Genomic DNA, 20,791 nt, shown 5'->3' on the forward strand with positions numbered 1-20,791 from the left:
ATGACAGTGCCCCCAGCTCCCAACCCCTCTAGACGGTCCAGAAGGATGTTGTGGTCGATGGTGTTAAAAGCCGCTGAGAGATCCAGCAGAACTAGGAAACAGCTCTCACCTTTGTCCCTAGCCCGCCAGAGATCATTGACCAGTGCAACCAAGGCAGTTTCAGTCCCATGGTGAGGCCTGAATCCCGATTGGAAGAGATCTATGTGGTCCACATCATCCAGGCATGCCTGGAGTTGTTCAGCAACCACCTGCTCAATCACTTAACTTCCATCTACAACAGATACTGCATTAAGGGGAGAATTAGCCTCCTGCTTTTAGCACACAAAAATTGTAGGTTGAGAAACCAACCTCAGGCTAATAAGTAGATAAATGCATTCCTTTACTAAACATAAGTTAAGCAAGTACAGTATTACATTCTCTCCCAATCTGTTTATAAAATATGTCAGTTTTCAGGGATAAACCCTGAGAAAGTAAGTTGTTCAAACTAATTTATTTCAAAGAACAATTTACTACATGTATGCCTTTACTACCGTATAACTGGTGGTTTTATTGTTTGCAATTTATGTGTAGTCGATCCAAGGCACGTGTATTTAAAATAAACTTAATGTGTTCATAGAATCATAAAATCGTAGAATCATAGAGTTGGAAGAGACCACAAGGGCCATCCAGTCCAACCCCCTGCCAAGCAGGAAACACCATCAAAGCATTTTTGACAGATGGCTTTCAAGCCTCTGCTTAAAGACCTCCAAAGAAGGAGACTCCACCTTGGCAGCAAATTCCACTGCCGAGCAGCTCTTACTGTCAGGAAGTTCTTCCTAATGTTTAGGAATCCATTGTAGTTTGAATCCATTGCTCCGTGTCCGCTTCTCTGGAGCAGCAGAAAACAACCTTTCTCCCTCCTCTATATGGCATCTATATATAAAAAATGTAAAAATCTTGAAAGTGTCGGCTGAACTTTTCTCCGTAACTGCTTGACTGATCGTCCTGAAATTTTGACACAACAGTGGTGGGAGGCATGGCTGTTTTGAAATAGGAGGTATTTGTAACACAATACAGGTGTGCCCTGTCTCACTGCTGTCATTAGATAAGATGCCTTTTATTCCTGATTCAGTAATGCAAATTGAGCTACGGTATATTAGGACTCTTAATAAAAGAATCAGCCATGCGCCCTATGCCAGTCTCTCTGGACTCAACCAAGAAATGATATCTGTGATAGGAATTGTGATCCAAAACATGGAGATGCCATTGCTCTGCTGCAATAGGGTGCTGCGTGGTCCAGTCATCTTGAGAAAATCAAAACGGTAGCAGCATCACAATCACACCTTCATCCCAAGTGGAAAGAACCAGGCAGGTGAGTGGGCCAAATTACAGCAACTTTACCATCATGGGTCCCCCACTCGTTTTTCTTAAACAAGGGGATTTGTGCCTTTGGTGTTAATCTTCCAACACAGAGGATCAGGGGTGCCAACTTCAATAAAATATTGTGGCGGCCCAGGTAAGCCCCATCCTGCATAATTGATCACACAACGCGGTGTACACACACTATTTGAATGGCAATGCATGGCCCCCTCAAATATTTTATTGGGGAGGGCAAAGCCCCCTAGGCCCCTAGGAGTTGGCTTCTATGCACAGGACCATTAAAAAGATTGTAACAGGAAATGTGCAGGAAATCTCAAACTTCCTGAAACATTGGAGCTGAGGTGGAGGTATGAGGCACCTGGTAGTTATCTTTACTTCTCCTTACACCTGAGCCCATGGCCAATAGTTGTCAATATTTATTAGAGGACTTTTTAGTTTGGATTATGCAGCCTTGTTTTCCTTCTACAGGGCTGGTGAACCTGTGACCCTTCAGTTGCTGTTGAACTATGACTCCCATAACCCTTGACTGCTGGCCCTGCTGGCTAAGACTTAGGGGGGCTTGAGCCCAACAACATGTGGAGGGCCACAACTTCCCAGCCCTTGCCTTCCTGCTTTCTGTGCCTGTCTTAAGCAGCTGCTATGTATAACTGAAATCATACAACACTTACTGAAAATTGCGGAGGGGGAGAACCAGAAACAAAAGCACAATTGTAAATGGTGGGGGGAATGACAGATTATGAAATACAGTACAATGCAATTTTTAAGACACCCAGGCTGCGTGCATTAAACTTTCACTTAAAACCCCCACTAGGGATATTTTTGTGTGACAATGAAGATGAACAAAGGAGTTCTGTATATCTTGCGGTCCTGTCCCTGACCACACCTAGTCCATTCCTACTTAAACTGCCTTGTAAATACAGCGTCATTATGCCTGCCTCTCCAGATTAACAGACTCAAAGAAGATCCAGCTACATCACAAGCCTCCCCACGAGCCAGACGCTAAAGGGAGAGACCAGAAACAAAGGTGCAGAGAAACTTTGAGTAAATGCCGACATTTGCCCAGGGTAAGAAACTTCTTCTAATTTAGTTTATATCATGTAATATATTTTAAAACTTGTGGTCTGATAACTATATTGTTTTCTTCATATATATAATAAAACCTTGCATAAGATCAGCAGACATATGTTGATATTAAGAATAATTAACAAATTATTAAACACAGCTTTACATATTTATCCGATCATTGCTTTTAATAATGAATGCAAGTGCTTGGCATTCTGGAAACTCTGTTCACTTCCAACAGCTTTCATATTGTGTGGGAGAAAAATAATCTTCTTGGATTAGCTTTCTAGCTTTCTTTTTCTGTTGTTGAGACAAAAGTGCATTTCTTTAGTCTGTGACCCTCTCAATGTGTGTGTGTGTCTTAAAAAAACACCTTCCATATACTGTACAAACACCATGAGAAAGAATAGGAATTGTTTATATTTATACTGAATTGCCTCATCAAATCTTAAAAATGGCAAAAATGTGCAGTATGGAATAGGACAACCAAGCACATAAGCTCCAAAGCCCTGGGAACGGAAAGGGTGCAGCGCCCTTACTTTCCCAAAGTTTAAGGACCACTGCAGATGGCTATGTTGCAGAACTGCTGTACAGTATATCAATTTTACCAGGAATAGATTTCCCATTTTAATGCTGGTTATTTGGGGCAGATATAAAGATGCAAGCCAAACAATATGTACTCAACCGTAAATCAAAACAAAAGTTTTCTGCCAGTCTGTCCATTAGATGCAATTATAACATTAAATATTAAAGGAGGCTCCCTCCCTTTGGAGGAATAGACTGTTTTTTATTGGTGCATTTAGGCGGTACTAATGCATTATCAGCTATATATTGAGAGGTTTTGTTCTCCAACTGCACACAATCCATTTGCAGGGTCTAATTTCCTCATGTTTGGCTGACCCCTTCCATCATTAGGTAATCATCATCACCAGTCACGGACGACTGTGGGATTGCGGCGCTCATCTCGCATTATTGGCCGAGGGAGCCAGCGTATATCTTCCAGGTCATGTGGCCAGCATGACTAAGCCGCTTCTGGCAAACCAGAGCAGCGCACTGAAACACCGTTTACCTTCCTGCTGTAGCGGTACCTATTTATCTACTTGCACTTTGACGTGCTTTCAAACTGCTAGGTTGGCAGGAGCTGGGACCAAGCAACGGGAGCTCACCCCATCGCGGGGATTTGAACCGCCGACCTTCTGATCGGCAAGCCCTAGGCTCTGTGGTTTAACCCACAACACCACCCGCATCCAGATGACATATTACTTGATCTCAAACTCCTAATTTAGATTTTGCAGAACTACTTTCAAATCCGTCCAGAGTACTGCAACCATCAAAGGCCTGAACACAGACTTCTAGCCATTAACCAACTTCTTCTTCTTCTATGGCGATCACTCGTAGCCGAGTAAGATTGTCTTCCATAAACACGGTTTTACAAATGGGTCCGTAAGTGACTGTGGAGGCCAATTCTGGATCCACACATCCTTCTACAGTGGGGACATTGGTTTCCAGGCGGGAGTTGATCACAGTGTGGATTTGCAAAGCATGCCTTCCTCTTAGCACGTTTCTCCCTTGCGTCCTGAGATCGAGTTTCTTCAAAGCCCATAACACCTTTGGTAAAGGCTGTTCTCCAACACTGTGGTCAAGCCCCGTTGAATTCAGCAGAACATAAATAAGTTAACGTGTATGTGATTGAGTTAACATGTATGTGATTGCTCTGTTATATATATTGACATAGGCCATTGTTGTATATCACAAGATCAGTTTCTGCTTACAATACATCTTTAATCCTACTTTTGTTTTGTCTCTGTCTCCCTTGCAGATCAGACTATTCCCATGCATTTATTTCCACCACATTGCAAAGCCAGAATCATGCAGGAATCGTTTGCTGTCCATTTCCTTAAGGTGCTGAAGGAACTCCTGGCTTTTGTACTGTTCAGTTACACAGTGCTGTTAGGGGCCCTGCTGTTGGCTGGCTGGACCACTTATTTCCTGGTGCTTAAGTGACAGCTCATGTTTTCCACCAGCAGCTTACAGATGGAGCCCAGATGTACTGTTATCCAACACCCAATCAATAAACACAATTCTGTTTCTATTCTAGAGACTCGACAAGTTTATTTTGTTACCTGCTTAATTATGTACCTTTTAGATATATAAAATGCAAGGCAAATTATTTTCATTATTTTGGTTGATTGATTGAGGTTACCTATATGCTGCTTTTGCACAATGAATTGTAGCCAAAGCAGTTTCACAGCAAACATTTAAAAAGCACTGAAATAAAGAGCATTGGAAATATACAAATATACAAAATACAGAACATGTGAGTAAATTCTATCAAAATAACAATAACAAAAAACAATTTAGCAAACATTAAAACAACAAAAAACCAACCAACCCATCCCCAAACAATATAGGCTTAAGTACGTAAATACATAGCAAAACAAGTTAACCAACAAAGGTTCTGGTCTTGCTGCACTCGAAGGAGCCTGGCTTAATTAAATACAATTCAGGAGGGACATACTGCTGGCTTTCAGGCTAGATGACATGCAGCTGCCTCCCATTTTCTTACTCCAGAGGAGGCTGACAGCAGCAAAAGGCAAATGTCAGGGAGGGCAATGATGGTAAGTCTATTCTCCAGCCTTCTGGAAGTACAGACTGCTGGTGCAGATCTTATTTTGTTTTTTGCATATTGTTTCAGGAATCGGTATTTCAGTTTGAAGATCAATTACAAATTTATCCTCTGAAATTCATTTTCTTTCTCGTCTCTCCATGGGAGTACTACTAAAAAAAACAGAAGCTAATTGATCAGGCTGTAACTAGGCTCAGATGTTGACTTTTAAAATTATTATTTGTTACCTCGCTTGGATTACACTTCTGGTTTTATGCTTTTAGTTTCTCTGTTACAAAATATTTGGCACAATGCTGTCTGGAGAAGGATTAAACCCCAGTGCAATTGTTCTCTCTAAAAATAAAAGCAACTGAGTTACCTGTGGGTCTTGTATAATTTATGCTGTTCAAATTGGGATTGTTTGCATAAAATCCTCAATAACTGCAGAGCAGAACATCAGATAAAAACATATCACTACCTCTTGTAACAGCAAAACAAAAACAAATAATAGGAGGACTTAAAAAAGGAATATTCTGAAAGTATCTACATGGGATACCTGAAGTAATCAATGCAAATTGATATTAAAAATATTTTTAGGAAAAAGTGACGGCATTTAACCTTTCTGTTACCTATATAATAGATTATTGACTGCTACATTGGAAAAGACCTTGATGTTGGGAAAGATGGAGGGCATTAGGAGAAGGGGACGACAGAGGATGAGATGGTTGGACAGTGTTCTCGAAGCTACGAACATGAGTTTGACCATGGGGTCACGAAGAGTCGGACACGACTAAACGACTAAACAACAACACATTGTTTATCATAGTATCAGGACTGCTAGGATTGTTACCTCAAACCCTGAAATAAATTATTTTTGGGGAAACGATCTACAAGGAAATGAAAAAATTACTAAAAATGATATTTCACAAAAAATGGAATAATTCCTTCTTGGGATTCTGACAATATTCCAAAAGAAAGTTTAAAATTATTTTTCTATGCAGTGATAGGGTATTAATAGCAAAGTACTGGAAGGGAAACCAAACTAGAGAAGAATGGCTACAAAAGCCAAGTAAGTACTTGAACTTGCTAAGTTGACTGAAGCCTTAAGGAACAAGTCTAATAAAATAGTCCAGAAGGAATGGGGATGCTTAAATACCTACCTATCGAGTCAAGGTCCACTTCATTTTTAAATTCTTTTACATTTAAATTTTGTTTTTTGTTTAAAAAAAAAGTTCACAAGATGGTGCTTTAATAGTCTGGTAAAAGGGTTGAGTAACACTATCCAGAAGTAAATAATAATATATTGAGGAGATGGTCTCTGCCAGTAACCAGCCTGAAAAGCATGACTCGAAAGGAAAAGAGGGGAGGGAGGGAAGAGGAAAAAGACAAACCCAGGCACTCCTTACACAAAGGAGACATTTGAAGGAAGGATGCCCTGACATTGCTGCCCTGAAGTTCTAGCCAGGATTCTCAGTGTTTGGCTGCGAAGTGTACGTGATGTTTTTACTCTTGTGAGGGTGTTTGTTTGTTTTTAGCTGATTTGTCATGCTGCTCTTCTGCTTCTAGTGATTTTTCATATTATTTTGATTTCATTTGCGTGTGCTTTTTCTGTTTAATATGTCAACTGAGACCAAAATATACAGAATAAACGAAAGGCAAATTCTACGGTATTAAACATAAAACACGCACACAGTGCCTCCACGATGGCGCTGAAGAAATCCAGGTGGCGGGCGAGCAGGAGCAGCCCCTGCTGAGCGAGAGGGCCAGAGGGGGAGGAGGCCTGCCGGACTGCACCCGCCGCTGCCTGCTGTGTCGCCGCGGCGCTGCGTCGTATCCCTCCTGTGCGCGCGTGCGTCGTGATGCACGCGACGTACTTCGGGCGCCGCTGCACGCACACACAATACGGTAACAAATCCGGGTCTCTTTATCAGCCTCAGGGCGCAGCACGGGCGAGGGGGCGGGGCGGTTCGCAACACGCACGCGCCATGGGATTTCTCCCGCCAAAAGGTTGCCCGGTGAAAGGATCACGTGCTTAACACGCAAACGGCCGCTCTTGCCCAGCCCCCCGGCTTCCGATTCCGACGCATGCGTATATGCGCTTCTGCTTGAAACCTACTACAGTAGAGACAGAAAAAGAAACAGCCGCTGGATGGATCATTTAAACAGATGGACTCTGCAGGACCAGACGATAGGACGCTCCGTTCTCACAGCTGTCGACGCCAATTCCATCTCGCTCATGATTTCCAGCAACTGGGACTCGGAGGAACGTCGCCTGTGGCGGCGGGCGGGTAACAATCTTGCTGTATCCATAGAGGAGCGCCACTCTACCCTTTCGCATCTCTGTAGTGCGGACTTTCTCCTTCCTGCTCCGCGTAGACATAAATAGAATCAGATCAATTCCAGAGCGGAAGTGACGATAGAGGATTTTTTTGTCTTCGTTCTAGCTGTATAAATCCCTTCAGACGGGATCAGTCTCCGAGGAAGGCGACGGCGCGAAACGTGAAGGCCGGGAATCTCGCAGAAGAAAAGGGGTGCGGAGGGCTACATCCCACCTTACGAAATCAGCTCTATGGCATTAGCCGTGGCGCTGGTGATGACGTGTTTCCGCTGCGCCTTGACCGAACCAAGATGGCGACGGCTTTGAGTAACCGGTGGCTGCGGAGCTGCTACGCTTTCTTCAGGTATCTGTGGAAAGGAACCAGCTTCCTTCACTTCGCTCTACCGTCCCCAGTCTCCCCCTAGCCGTGCTTTTTGCTTCAGTTTACTTCCATAGCGACGTCTGCCAGGGATAATTCTATAGGAGTGGCCCCTGCAGTGAATTAGTAAATCCTCGGAAAATAATTGAATCGAGCCTCGCACCTGGATTTTTTCCATAACAACACCCAGCTAAGTACAACAGAATCCAGTTTCTATTTACTGTACAAAACTCTCTTCTGTTGCTATTGTGATTTATAACTGCTCGTTCTGGACGTAGTTTGCCTGTATTTTATTTGGATTATTTTGCTTGTATTGCACCGTGAGCAAATAAAGAAATCAATATCTGCATCTTCAAAGCTACTAGGTACCGGTATCTTTGAAAATGTTTTATAGTCTAAATCCTGGAGGAGGTGGATTGTTTTTCAGTGACAGATGTACAGTTAAGGAGTTCCTGCTCAGTTTCCTAACAGCCTGGCTTTTGAAATGAGAGGACTGTAAGCAGGACTTGGCTGGCAGTGGACTCCAAATATGGTGGCTCTTTGCTTATTAGTCCTCTAGAATTCATATTGCTTATAGCACTTGTACCTAAGATGGATGTGTTTTCCCCCCAGGCACAGTTTTCCCATCCTGGCAAATGGCAAAGCTCGTTGCATGTCAGGATTGAGGGGACCATGGAGCAAAGTGGTAGCACTGGGGTTTGGCATAACCTTGTCTGCAATTCCTATTACACAGGTAACCCTCTGGAAAATATTTATCAGTTAAAATGTCAGGACCCAAGGTTCAACTTAATTTTTAAATTCTTTGGTAGTCTCTCTCTTTTTTAAAAAAACAAATCATTTCCCTTCCATTTTGGGTTGAATTTTTCTTCTGTTTACATCTCCAGCCTTTATTTCCTTGTTACTCTTTTATCTGGAACTTGTTGCCTTCTGACAACTGTGTCTCTACTTGTTTGCAGCTGTTTAAAACAGTATGTGAAAATGTGGCTATTTGTCAGGGATGGGCAGGAGCCAGAGGAATGGGGTGGGGTGGGGGTGATATATGAGCCGAGGGAGGCAGGGACTGGTGGTGGAAGAGGAAAGTCAGGAAGAGGAGACAGGGCAATGAGAACCAGAAGAGCTGCAGGAGGCCTCGGATATTGGAGAGACCGAGGTGCTTCCAGAGAGAGTCATGCCTTTTAAAACCCCACTTTGTTGTCTCCACACTCAAGGAGAGGTGTGTAGCACCAGGAACAGCTACCGTGTTTCTCCTAAAATAAGACACGTCTTAAATTTATTTTTCCTCCAAAAAAACACACCACGGCTTATTTTCAGGGGATGTCTTATTTTTTATTAAGTATTTTTTATTAACCATGCATTTTGTAAAGTGGGCAAGGCAAGAAAAGAAAGTAGGGTACTGTACCGGTAGTGTTTTGAAACTGGGCTTTGGGGCTCGGCATGGTGCGCTGCACACTGTGGCTCTTGCCGTCGGGGCTTGGCGTTGCGCACGCTGCGGCTGTTGCCGGCTCCCGCTCGGTTGGGGCTCGGCTCTGTGATTGCTGCGCCTCTTGCCGGCTCCCCTCGGTCGGGGCTCGGCTCCGCGAGCGCTGCACCGCTTGCCGGCTTTTGCTGAGTCGGGGTGGGCTGTTGCTGGCTCTCACCGGGTCCCAATGGTCTCCTGCTCAGTCGGGGCGGGCTGTTGCTGGCTCTCACCGGGTCCCGGGTCTCACCGGCTCTCACCTCGGGGAGGCACGCTGTTCAGGCTCCCGCTGGGTCGGAGCTCGGCGAGCGCTGCGCCTTTTGCCGGCTCCCGCTCAGTAGGGGCACGGCGCGGCGCGCTGTTGCCGGCTCCCGCTCAGTCAGGGCTCGGAGCGGCGTGTGCTGCACCTCTCACCGGGTCCTGCTGTGTCGGGGGTCGGCGTAGCGCGCTGTTGCAGGCTCCTGCAGAGTCGGGGCTCGGCGAGCGCTGCACCTCTTCCCTGCTCCCGCTCAATCGGGGCTTCGTGCGGCTCGCGCTACAGCTCTCGCCGGGTCCCGCTGGGTTGCGGATCGGCACGGCGCGCTGTTGTCGACTCTCCCGGGTCGGCCCTCGTGGGGTCCTGCTTGGTCGGGGCTTGGCGCGCTGTACTGCCGGGACCTGCGGCACTCGCGGGGTCCTGCTGGTCGGCTCTCGGGGGGTCCTGCTGCAGCTCTTGCCGGCTCCTGGTCAGTCGTGACTCCACATGGGACATGCTGCTGTGTAATTTGGCGGGGCAGCAACATCCGTTTCAGGGTGCCGACAGGAAACTTCCTTTTCCTCTTCCTCTTCCTTGGCGCCATCCAGACCCGCTTCCCCCCCCGGCTTATTTTCGGGGTATGTCTTATATTTATTCTACCCTTGAAAAGCCTGCCATGGCTTATTTTTGAGGCCCGTCTTATTTTAGGAGAAACACGGTAGAGCTGCTGTTGAGGAGGAGCCATCAGGATCCGTCCAGGTGTTTGAAGGATAAGATAATCTTTATTGTCATTGTCCTATTTCAGGAACAACTAAACTACTGTGAGTTTAAGACAGGAGGGGATGGGGCCACACTGTAGCTCCAGCTGTCCAAGACGGAGCACGGGTCTGCTAGTTGTAGCTGCCTAGACAGCTAGTCAGCATGAATATTCTTGTAATGTAACCAAGTGTTTTGCTAATAAAGAACTAAAAATTCAGTTGCTCATCCTTGTTGGTCTGGTTCAACACTGTGCTCTGCCTCCACAGTTGGAGGCATAAATGCTTCTGAATACCAATTGCTAGAAACTACGAAGGGGAGTGCTCTTGTACTTGAATCCTGTTTGCTGGTTTCCTATCTGCATCTTGTGAGCCACTGTGAGAACAAGATGGTCCACTGGCCAGCAGGCTTTTCTTATGTTCTTATTATAATAAGTGTACAGCACCTAGCTGCTAAGGTATCATTACTGCTTTATTTTTTCCTCATATAATTAACTGAGAAATCGCAACATTTGGCTTTCTTTATATGCAGACATGATGGAATTAAGTGGCAGTGTGAAACAAACCAGTTGCAATTTGTTTTTACTGTTTTAAATTGTAAAACTTTGTTAATAGTGTTTGTTTGGGGTGGTCATACTTTATTTCTTTATAGTTAATAAAATGTTTAAATAACACTAACCCTGTATCTTAGGACAGAGTTATGTTATTGGACTAAAACTCCTATTATCCCTTACCATTGGCCATGCAAGTTGTGGCTGATGGGAGCTGGGAGTCAAACAACAGGTAGCAGGCCTCAGTTTCCCCATTCCTGTCTTATTGTTGCACAGCAAAGTTTGTAATTCAGAAATGCCTGAGAAATCAGTTACCTGGCAATGGAACTGAGCTTAAGGTGGCACCAGATGAACACCACAGAGGGTATTCCACAGCTGGGGAGCCACTACAGCGAAGACCCAGAGAAATAAGGATTCTAGTAATTCTAGAGTGAGCCCAGTAACACTTGAAAGAATTGATTCTGTTGAGCTTTTCCACTTACTGTGGACTATGAAATCTTTTAAAAGTATGAAGTGTTCCAGGTGGCTTATCTACCTTTTAGAGTAATTATAACATTAGATGAGGTTTGTAAGGGTTCTTACAAGCAGTAAAGCTATCTTAAAAGTGATGACTTTTTAGTGTTTTCCTAAGCACACAGATTAGCCCCCGTCCTCCTCCTCCTCTTATAAAACACTAAACTTCAAGCAATCCAGTTGAAGTGATTGGCAGTAGATTCAATATGAATTTTCAAAACGACATTCATGCAGTGCATAATTCATTAATGAAATTTGTTGCAAGATAACATTTATGATACCTGCTAGCTTTAAAAGGGGAGATGAATGGAGAATGTTGGTGACTATTAAAAGCAGTTTTCTTCATTTTCTGCTTGGGGGCTTTCCAGACATACTTACTTGGTTGAGTTCTGTGAGAAACAGCCTGCTGGACGTGATGGATCTTTGTGATACAGCAAAATTCTTAGTTAGAGTGACAGTGTCCTTCACATCCACATTCAGCTGGTAAAAACGTGTCATTTAGTTACCAATTTAAATGGGAGCAACATCTGTTAGAACAAGTGAGAAAGAGCCATTTGTTTCCAGTAACTTGAGAGAAGATTCTTGAAGATTCTTGAAGCATTGAAGTGCAAGATTATTTAGTCTACAGCGGCTATAAATAGCTGTGGAGCACTTATCTATGGACTTTACAATTCCTGCAGGGGAGAGACTGCTGAGCTGAGTGCAGGCAGCATGTAGGACTGAAGTGTGCCTTACTTTTCTGTGTGTAAAGTTGTAAATAGTCTTCTACTGTCAAGATTGATATTGCTTATCTTCTTCAAGATCTGGGTAGCTGAAATAGCACCAGATATTTGGAACTGGTGATGGAAATATGTATTAGTTTGAAGGATGTTGGAGGTATAAAGCTACAGCTGCAGATATGCACCATATAATTTTGTCTTATCCAAAAATTATTATATTCTGTATGGCTGTAGTTCACAAAATAGAAGTAATTGCAGGTTATGTTTTCCCAATGAATTTTCTAGTTATTTTATTTGGTTATGGAAAGGTTTTAGTTTTACCAGAAGGTCAAGAACTAACAGTTCATCTATTGACAGCTGCACAGATAGCTATTAGTTATAACTAATGCTCTGACTTTAAGATGAGTGGAGAGCTAAGGTGTGAGATATTGTACCTGTGATAAAATTGACAAACAGAACAAAAGAAGAAAAGCCTTGGCAATCTGTTCAGTGAAAAGTAGAGACTTTTAAATTATGTAAATATGGGATAATGTTGAGCCACATACTTTATTAGGAATTGCCTGAGGATAAGTAAACATTGTACAGTGGTGCTTCAACTTATGAATTTAATCCATTCTGAAGGCACCTTTGTTGGTCAAAAAATTCAGTCGAAAAGCTCCATTGGAAACGCGATTTCCCATAGGAATGCATTGGAAACGGAAAAATTCATAAGTCGAAGCAACCCCATCTAAAAATTCGTAAGTCGAAAAAACCCTATCTAAAACCGCCGCGGTTTCCGTTCGGATGTCGAGAAATTCGTAGCATGCGGCCATTTGCCCCATTCATAAGTCGAAAAATTCGGTTGTTGAGCCGTTCGTAACTCGAGGTACCACTGTACTAGGTTTCAATAATCAGTTAACAGGTTTTACTCACAGTAGACCTACTGAAATTAATGGACATGTCTAACTTAGGTCCATTAATCTAAATGGTTTTTATCTGAGCGAACACTGGTTCTACCATTCCAGTTGTTTTAGGTCATTTTTTCTTATAAGTAACAGATATTATTTTCATTTTGGTATCATTTTGTATATTTTACACATTCATATACTTGATATACTTTTGAATGGTGTACTCAGTGTTACACTAATAAAATATTTTTTAAAGTTAATGATTTCTGGCTTTTTTCTTTTTTGCTGGTAGCCATGTCAGGTTTCCAGATTTTGAAGAGCTATTATTTTGAAAAGCAAGCTGACAAAGGCATAATATTTGTATTTCAGAAACATGACCCAAGCTCACTTAGCAATGAAGCGTTAATCCGAAGAGCTGTATCTTTAGTAACCGATAGCACTGGTACCCTTCTCTCTCAAACAACATATGCGTTAATTGAAGCTCTAACAGAGTATACAACGGTAAGATGCTCTCTGTCTCTGAACTTCTGAATTCTGTAGCATAACACAAACTTTTAGTTAACTGGGTGCTACTGAGTATGGGTTGTTTCCTGTTGCAGGCAGTTTACACGTTGGTGTCACTGTACCAGAAATACACACACCTCCTTGGGAAAATGAATTCCAATGAGGAGGATGCAGTTTGGCAGGTGATCATTGGCGCTCGAGTAGAGGTAAGGAACCAGCAAGAAACCTGGGCTCAATGCATCTTTTTTCAGGAACCAGTATTCCAGCATTGATATTCTGGATATGGACCCCAAAGGTCTGATTTCAAATTCCCTACTCCATTCTCACTTGATACAGAGCTTTTTTTAAAAAAAAGCAGGCTTAACAGTTGTAAGTTCAAATGGGAGTGGTTGTAAATGAAGTGTGCCAAATCAGAAGTTTGATTTTATTTAACCTGCTTATAAAATGTTTATTTTTGGTGGAATAAGCACGTTCAAATGCTGTTTCTCATTGTAGCTTTTGTCTTTAGATGACTGTGAAGCAACATGAGTACCTGAAGTTAGAATCCAGGTGGATGACTGCATTGCGCCTTTCAGAGATGGCAGCAGAAGCAGCGTATCAGTCTGGTATTATTCGCTGAAGCATATCCCCATCATTGAATAGCTTCCTACTGTTGTCCTTTCCAAGGCATTTGCATATTAGGACAAGTTGTATTCACATGAATTGTCTCTCAAACACTTTGGTCCAAACTGATTTTGGAGTTTGGTTTGTACCATAGAAGCCCCCCCCCCCCCCGTTCTAAAAGCATATTGGAGATGTTAAAAGAAAATAGCACAACATGCACATATGTGTTTCATCAATTGCAGACCATGTTTGGAGAGATCTTTTAAACCAGCCTCAGGATTTATTGTCCTGTGATGTGGTAAAAGAAAATAATGGAAGGAATTGTGCAATATGGGTGCAAGGAAAGTCTGCATCTGCAACCATGTATGTCTTGCATGTTGTTGTCATATGACAGCCATGTCTTAATGTGAATGACATGTGCCCATCCATGAACACCCTTGGATCTGTGCCTGGACCCAAGTCCAATCAGTGTTGTGGTGTGGAACTGCTGATTTTAACATTACTTTTTCAGGAGCTGATCAAGCATCTGTTTCAACACATAACCACATTCAGCTGGTGAAAACTCAAGTGCAAGAGGTGCGGCAGCTGTCGCAGAAAGCAGAGACTAAGCTGGCGGAAGTTCAAACGGAGGAGCTCATGAAACTGACAGAAGAGCCACCATTGCCAGCCGGTCGACAAGACAGCATGGAGGAAACCGATGAAGAAGCCTACCTGCGTGAAGATTGAAGTGTTGCTAGCCTTGAGGATTTTGCCCCCAACTTTGATGGGGGAAGGAGGCACTAAGTTGAAATACCAACCTTGTTAGCTGCAGGTCTTGGACATTGGAAGTTGCGTTTCTGATTTGTGGGAAAGTGTTTCTATTTAAATCAACTATGCAAATGTGAAAGTAGCCAGCTGAGGTGTCCTTTCTTGGGCGTGGAGATCTGTTGTTAGAATGGCTAATGAAGATGATTCAGTAACAGGTCCTCAAACTCTCAAAAGCCTGGAGCTAATTGTACCTTCAGTTTCAAAAGGGTTGGGTTTTTTCTTTGAAAATATTTACTTGGGTTGTAAAGGAAATAGAAGTCATGCCAACTATTACACCTGAAATTTCACAAGTAAGTTGCCAGAAAGTCAGTTTAAAAGATAAATGTCACTTATGTGTGTATGTATATGCTACCCCCTAATTATGTGAACTTTAGCAACCTCTTTTAAAAAATAAAAGTTACCAGGACTTCTATCTTTTAACTGTAGCTAAAGGCAGATGCTCAATAGTGGACTATGCAGACAATAGTCCCAATATGGCACGGGTGATCTACATGCTAGCATACAGTAGCTGAAGTCACACAAGGGTGTCTCATTATACAACAACAACAATTTAATCACTCAATTCAGTGGGAATAATCTGTTGTCCTACATTATGGAGTAAAAAATTCAAAAGGTGATGGGGAGAATAGGATGTGCACTGGAGCATCTATCACACTACTAAAAGGCACATTTCAAGACAAGTGATTAAAATTGTCAGTGCAATCTTGCACATTCAATATGACTTACTCATAAGTGCATTTAATCTAATGCCAACAAAACTGCATTTCAAATCAAATATACCTCTATATAGCTTGGAGCTTATGAAATACAGAGGTGGGTTTTATCTTGCTCAAACACAAAGTGAAGAAAAGCCTTTGGAATGCTATGTGAGTCAGGTAATGGCAAAAGTGAAGAAAGAAAGGTGGGCTAGGCTTTTTGTAAAGGCAAATCACTTCCAGTGGTCAGAAGGAACTGTTGCACACAAACATTCACTTCTCACTGCTACACACACCATGGCTCAAAAGAGACACCACAAATGTCCTTTCATCTTTTTCATACCATCATAATGGAATGCCCCTTGGTACCAATTACAGCCCTGCTTGAACACACTAATTGCAAAAAGAATAACACATCTATATCTCCCCAAGAAAGACACCGTTCTCATAGATTGCAAACTAAATTGAATATTCTATTCTCCACCCCACCAGCTCCCAACTTTAGGGACGCATAAATCAGATTGCATCAGAAAAGAAATCACAGTTCTTTTTTAAAGTACAGGAAAGGTATGCTAAAAGCAATATTAGGGTTTTTCCAGACTGATTTTTGTGGGTGTACTGTGCAGCAAAAATAATGCACGAGTGCTGGATTTATGCAGGAGTGCCTGCAAATTGTTCCATTTTATTAGTTGTTCTGTGATACTGCTGCAGTGTTACTGGGCTCTGGAGGCAACATCAGGACACACAAAAAAAGCAACTCCAGAATATGTATGCTCTGAAAAGATACAGAATTTCAGGAGGAAGTTATGGGACACACACTGATTGGAAATGAAGCCACATGCCTGCCCCAAAACTTTTGGAGGTGCCAGAGTTATTGAAAGCAGAATCATGTATAACCACCCTGATAGATCATCCTGAATCCACAATAAAGAGCACCTTGCTCAGTTGGTTACACTGTGGTGCTGATAATGTCAAGGTTGCAGATTCAATCCCTGTAAGGGACAGTATCCCAGTTTATTGTGCCCCCTCGCTTTTGCCCCTGTTCTCAAGGCTCTGTGATGAAACCTATTTTCCTTCCGCAAGGATTATGCAATGCCTGCTTCCAGGGGCCTCTGAATGTGAGGTGGGCATAGAATGGAGAGAATCGCCTACATGGAGGACAGAGAAGGGTGCTTTGAGTGTGTGGAGAAACTGGGCTACTGTACAGGGGCAACATTTATGTTTCTTGCTCCACCCACTTTTGTCTCTGGCCCCACCCACCAATGGCACATGGCCCTCAGAAGGCTGTGCAGAAGGGAATGTGGCCCCCAGGCTACAGAAAAATAGGAGAAGCAGCAGTGTGGAGAAGCTGAAGAGGCGGGAAGAAGGGAAGAGACTGTAGGGCAGAAAGGAGAGTGGAGGCTCTGAGAGACTGAAAAGTCCTGTGACAGAAACTGTTATTAAACTGGCGACAGTTAACTGACATTATTCATGGAGTCATCAAACCCCCAGTTGCTAGGGAACTAGCAGGAGTTTCAAGTTGGGTCATTGCAAAGTGTTGTCTAATTTTCCCATTAAATGTTACATAATTGTTCCTAAACTGGCTCGCAGCTTTTAACTCTTAGAAGGTAAAGAAATATTGCTTAATGATTAGAGGGGTAGATTACACACCTCTCTGTTGTAGCCCTGAATCCCCAAGTGTCCAATTCTACCTTCAAAATAATGTCTACGCGGTATTTCCCACAGGGTCTCCTACCACTTACAACCAAACCATAGCAATATATCCAACATGGCAGGTTGTAGGTCAGCACCCTCTAGTGCAGGCATCCCCAAACTGCGGCCCATGATCCCTAGCTAACAGGACCAGTGGTCGGGGAAGATGGGAATTGTAGTCCAAAACATCTGGAGGGCCGAAGTTTGGGGGTGCCTGCTCTAGTGCTTGATTTTGACTGAAGAGGAAAATAATTTCCCTGCATTTTCAACTGTTTAACCTTTGCTTGGACAGCTGGTTAATCTGTTCCTGTGGACACTTCTGTGCCAACAAAATACTCAAGACGCCAACACCAACTTTTGTTCAGTTTTGGTTTCAAGGTTCTGTCACCAATCTTTCCTGATATATTGGCTTCAAAAGCAGGGTGGGGTGGGGATGGTTTTTAACTGCCATTTTGAATTACGGCCACCATCTTGAACTCTGATGAGATGGGAATGTGCTTTGCCAATGCAGTGCCCTTCAGATGTATTGGATGATGGCACTGGGTTGGCAAAGGCTGGAGCAACCAAGTTTCTGAGACCCATACACAATAGGTATAAGTAAAATCCCAGTATATATGTATGTACATAGGTTCTATGGCAGCCCCACTTTTTAAAAGAACTATGCCAGCAAACTGTTTTGGATTTACTGACCTCTGCTCCTTACAAAGTAACACTAATATGATCAATTCACTCCACAATAAAGATGAGAATTTATTCTGCAGTTTTATTAAGTTTAAATTCCTTAAAGCATCATTGAGATCACTCAACGTGATTTTTAAAAGGGGGGAGGGATCCAAGACAGAATTTGTCCACCAATCAAATAACATAGGAGTTTTTGAAGCACCAAACTTTTCTTTCCTGCAGAGTTCACACAACTACATATTCCATTATGAAAAACACAGGGGACCATAAAAAATATGTTTAGTTGTTTTCCATACACAAGTAATAAGTTGTTTTATTAGGGGGGAAATCCCTTTACAAAGCACCAAGAAACAGTTCCTCCCACCTCCACCCTCATGTCCCCAAAAGATCACATAGTATGGTTATTATTTTAAAGCAAGGAAGTTACCGGTACACAAATTGGCCACCAAACACAAAGGTCTTGGGAGTTTCTGGGACACAGGATAGGCAGCTGGCAGCCTGGATACTCAATCCAGCCCACAAAGGGGCCCTGGTGTTAAGCCTAATTTTCTCTTCTCCCGTTTTCTCCCACAAAAGCCAAAGTCACAACCACACCATACATTTAAAGCTCATGGCTTCTCTCCAGCTCAGGTAATCTCAGGAGCATTCACATACTCCCCCTGCAAAGCTACAGTTCACAGAATTGTTTGGGGAAAGCCATGTGGTTTAAAAGTGTGGTGTGGTTGTGACCTGATTTTAAGGTAAAGGGCTCTCAAGCTTCCTTTCCAACTCTACCAACAGCTAATGGAACAGAGGTTCTGCTAGCACTCTTCTGCCTACATACCCAATTTCCTGGGCCCTAGTTGTAAACCAACACAGGCAAATGGGGGTTAAGTATCCAAAGTCTGTATGGGATGTGTTCTGCCAAAGCTACCATTGTTGTGGCACTGTGGAAGAAAAGGTTCAAGACCCAATGTAATGCGCTCCAGACCACAGCGCCCATCAGTATTCAGAGAGCACCACACTGTCCTTCACTGGGTGACAATGTCCTTCTTTAGCCCACACACGGTTAAAAATGGGGGTGTACAAGATCAGTGACTTTGCCATTTACTTCCACGCTCAGGATCCGCAACGGGTTGTGCATAAAAATCAAGTTGACCTGCTTTCTTCAGATCTGTATAAAATTTTAAACCAGGAAAACTGTTTCCGGAAACTAAGTGCATAGTCATGCTTCTAATTACAGTATCTCCCCTTTCTCCAAAAGAGACAGTTTGAGGGCTGGGAAGATGAAATCCTGGTGCCAACCCAAAGTCCCGAGGAACTGATGGAACTATCTGCCAGTCACTGCTAGCTGGTTCCACTGGTTGCAAGACGCATCTAAATGAGGGCTGCAACCTTTCATATTTTAGCAGGAAAGTCAAGTATTATTTTGAACAGTGGCAATAAATCTGTGCTCTGTTCCAAAACAGCCTTTGCCAAACTGGTGCCCTCCAGATGTTTTTCTGGCTGGTTCCGATGGAAGCAGTAGTCCAAAAGTAGCCTTAAAAGGTAATCTTAAAAAGAGGTATTTCTAAAAAATAAAAAAAGTTTTAAACACAGACCCATAAGTCAATCTCTTTATTTAAAAAAGAATAAGTAAAAATAAACTGAATCCAGTTCTTGTGAACACATCCTTGCATCTGGGAAACTTTCCCACATGCAATTGTCAGTGACATATCAATCCCCTGTCTCCTGTTGAGGATTGGGGGGTGTGGTCTAAGGAAAACACCCTCGTTTCTTCAGGATGCTGCTATCTAAGCCTGCTGGGCACTATCACCACTGAGAATGCACTCTTTCTATCACACTCAACATCCCCATTGCCTTAAAAAAACCTCAAGTGAAGAACAGTAGCAGTAAAGCAAGCATGAGAAACATGCCCACAGTTTTCTAGTCTTCCCACTGAAAAGCCACCAGTAGTTTCCTAGAACCTTGAGCAGTTTTAAACCATAACCAGGAATGAGAACATGCAGCCCTCCAGATGTTGCTGAACTACAACTCCTATAATCCCTGACAATTAGCCATGCTGGTTGAGGCTGATGGGAATTGGAGTCCAACAGCATCTCGGGGGAAACAGATGCCCCACCTCCAACCATTATCAAACGGTATATATGCCTACTACCCTATTTCCTCGATTTTAAAAGATAAAATTCAAACCAGAAGACACATTTTTTTTAGTGTAGATCATTTAAAAAGTCTCTGTGCCCAGCTGCATCTGAAAAGAGGCAAGCTAGATCTTCTAGGCTGGAAGGAAAGCAACGCTGATACACCCAGATTTGCAGGGCTGCCCTTCCAGAAGCCTTTTCATGAAGCACTTGGCAAATCAAAAGAGTGTTTCTTCTTTTTCAAAAGAAGCACCATCACTTAAATAGTTTCTTTTGCATACAGCGTCCATATACATATTATATACACAGTACAAAACCACACACGCACACACGCAAACAGAGATGGGGAAAAGGCAGAATCCTTCAGAAGTTCTGGAGCTCAGGAATGTCTCGGTAAAGGTCCAGGGTCTCTGGATTGGAGAAGGTGCCCCGCTGAGCCACTTCCTTCCCAGCGATAACGTGTTTGACAGCCACTTCAACTTTCTTCCCATTTATTGTGTACTGTGAAATTAAGCAGATAAGGAGATAAGAATTGCTTGCCGCATCAGGCCAATGGCCCTCCTAGCCCAGCAGGCAACCAGAACATGGTCACAAGAGCCCTCCTTCCTTCTGCGGTTTCCAGAAACTGGGATTCTAAAGCATCGCTGCCTCCAGCTGCAGAGGGAGAATTTGGCCATCATGCCTAGTAGCTCACGACTCCAAGACACCAAATCACAAGTTAATATATGTAATTGAGTTACTGTAATGGTATCATTTTAATTATACTCTATTATGGTTCCAAGTGTTTTGTAATACCTATCACATCCCCTGTGTGTGCAAAAGGCCTGACTGGCTAACCAGCAATGGCTGTG

General features: G+C 43.1%; 3 protein-coding genes across 3 annotated transcripts in view; 2 read left to right on the forward strand and 1 right to left on the reverse strand.

The window, feature by feature from the left end:
- Window positions 1-2,261: 2,261 nt before the first annotated feature.
- LOC132591390 (uncharacterized) lies at window positions 2,262-4,518 on the forward strand. Its single transcript, XM_060269932.2, has 2 exons — window positions 2,262-2,423; window positions 4,241-4,518. Exons 1-2 carry the CDS (start codon window positions 2,405-2,407, stop codon window positions 4,423-4,425), a joined length of 204 nt encoding a protein of 67 aa, XP_060125915.1. The 5' UTR covers window positions 2,262-2,404; the 3' UTR covers window positions 4,426-4,518.
- Window positions 4,519-7,635: 3,117 nt separating this feature from the next.
- On the forward strand, window positions 7,636-15,164 carry DIABLO (diablo IAP-binding mitochondrial protein). Its single transcript, XM_035098024.3, has 6 exons — window positions 7,636-7,707; window positions 8,335-8,455; window positions 13,208-13,339; window positions 13,438-13,548; window positions 13,851-13,947; window positions 14,457-15,164. The coding sequence occupies exons 1-6, from the start codon at window positions 7,655-7,657 to the stop codon at window positions 14,669-14,671; spliced, it is 729 nt and encodes a 242-aa protein (XP_034953915.2). The 5' UTR covers window positions 7,636-7,654; the 3' UTR covers window positions 14,672-15,164.
- Window positions 15,165-17,882: 2,718 nt separating this feature from the next.
- AACS (acetoacetyl-CoA synthetase) overlaps window positions 17,883-20,791 on the reverse strand; it is a 55,577-nt gene continuing 52,668 nt past the window's right edge. Inside the window, exon 18 of the mRNA XM_035098023.3 lies at window positions 17,883-20,441. Coding sequence (XP_034953914.2) covers window positions 20,304-20,441 — 138 coding nt within the window. The 3' untranslated portion in view covers window positions 17,883-20,303. The remainder of the gene's footprint in view (window positions 20,442-20,791) is intronic.

The sequence above is a fragment of the Zootoca vivipara genome, chromosome 16 (genome assembly GCF_965207765.1).
Source record: "Zootoca vivipara chromosome 16, rZooViv2.hap1.1, whole genome shotgun sequence".
NCBI classification, from domain to species: domain Eukaryota; kingdom Metazoa; phylum Chordata; class Lepidosauria; order Squamata; family Lacertidae; genus Zootoca; species Zootoca vivipara.

What these genes read in the sequence shown, in the direction of transcription:
- DIABLO (XM_035098024.3), top strand. Translation starts at nt 7,655, where the DNA reads ATGGCGACGGCTTTGAGTAACCGGTGGCTGCGGAGCTGCTACGCTTTC. An exon ending in CTGCAATTCCTATTACACAG is followed by an intron (nt 8,456 to 13,207) that starts GTAACCCTCTGG and finishes TTTGTATTTCAG; the next exon opens with AAACATGACCCAAGCTCACT. An exon ending in CTCTAACAGAGTATACAACG is followed by an intron (nt 13,340 to 13,437) that starts GTAAGATGCTCT and finishes TTCCTGTTGCAG; the next exon opens with GCAGTTTACACGTTGGTGTC.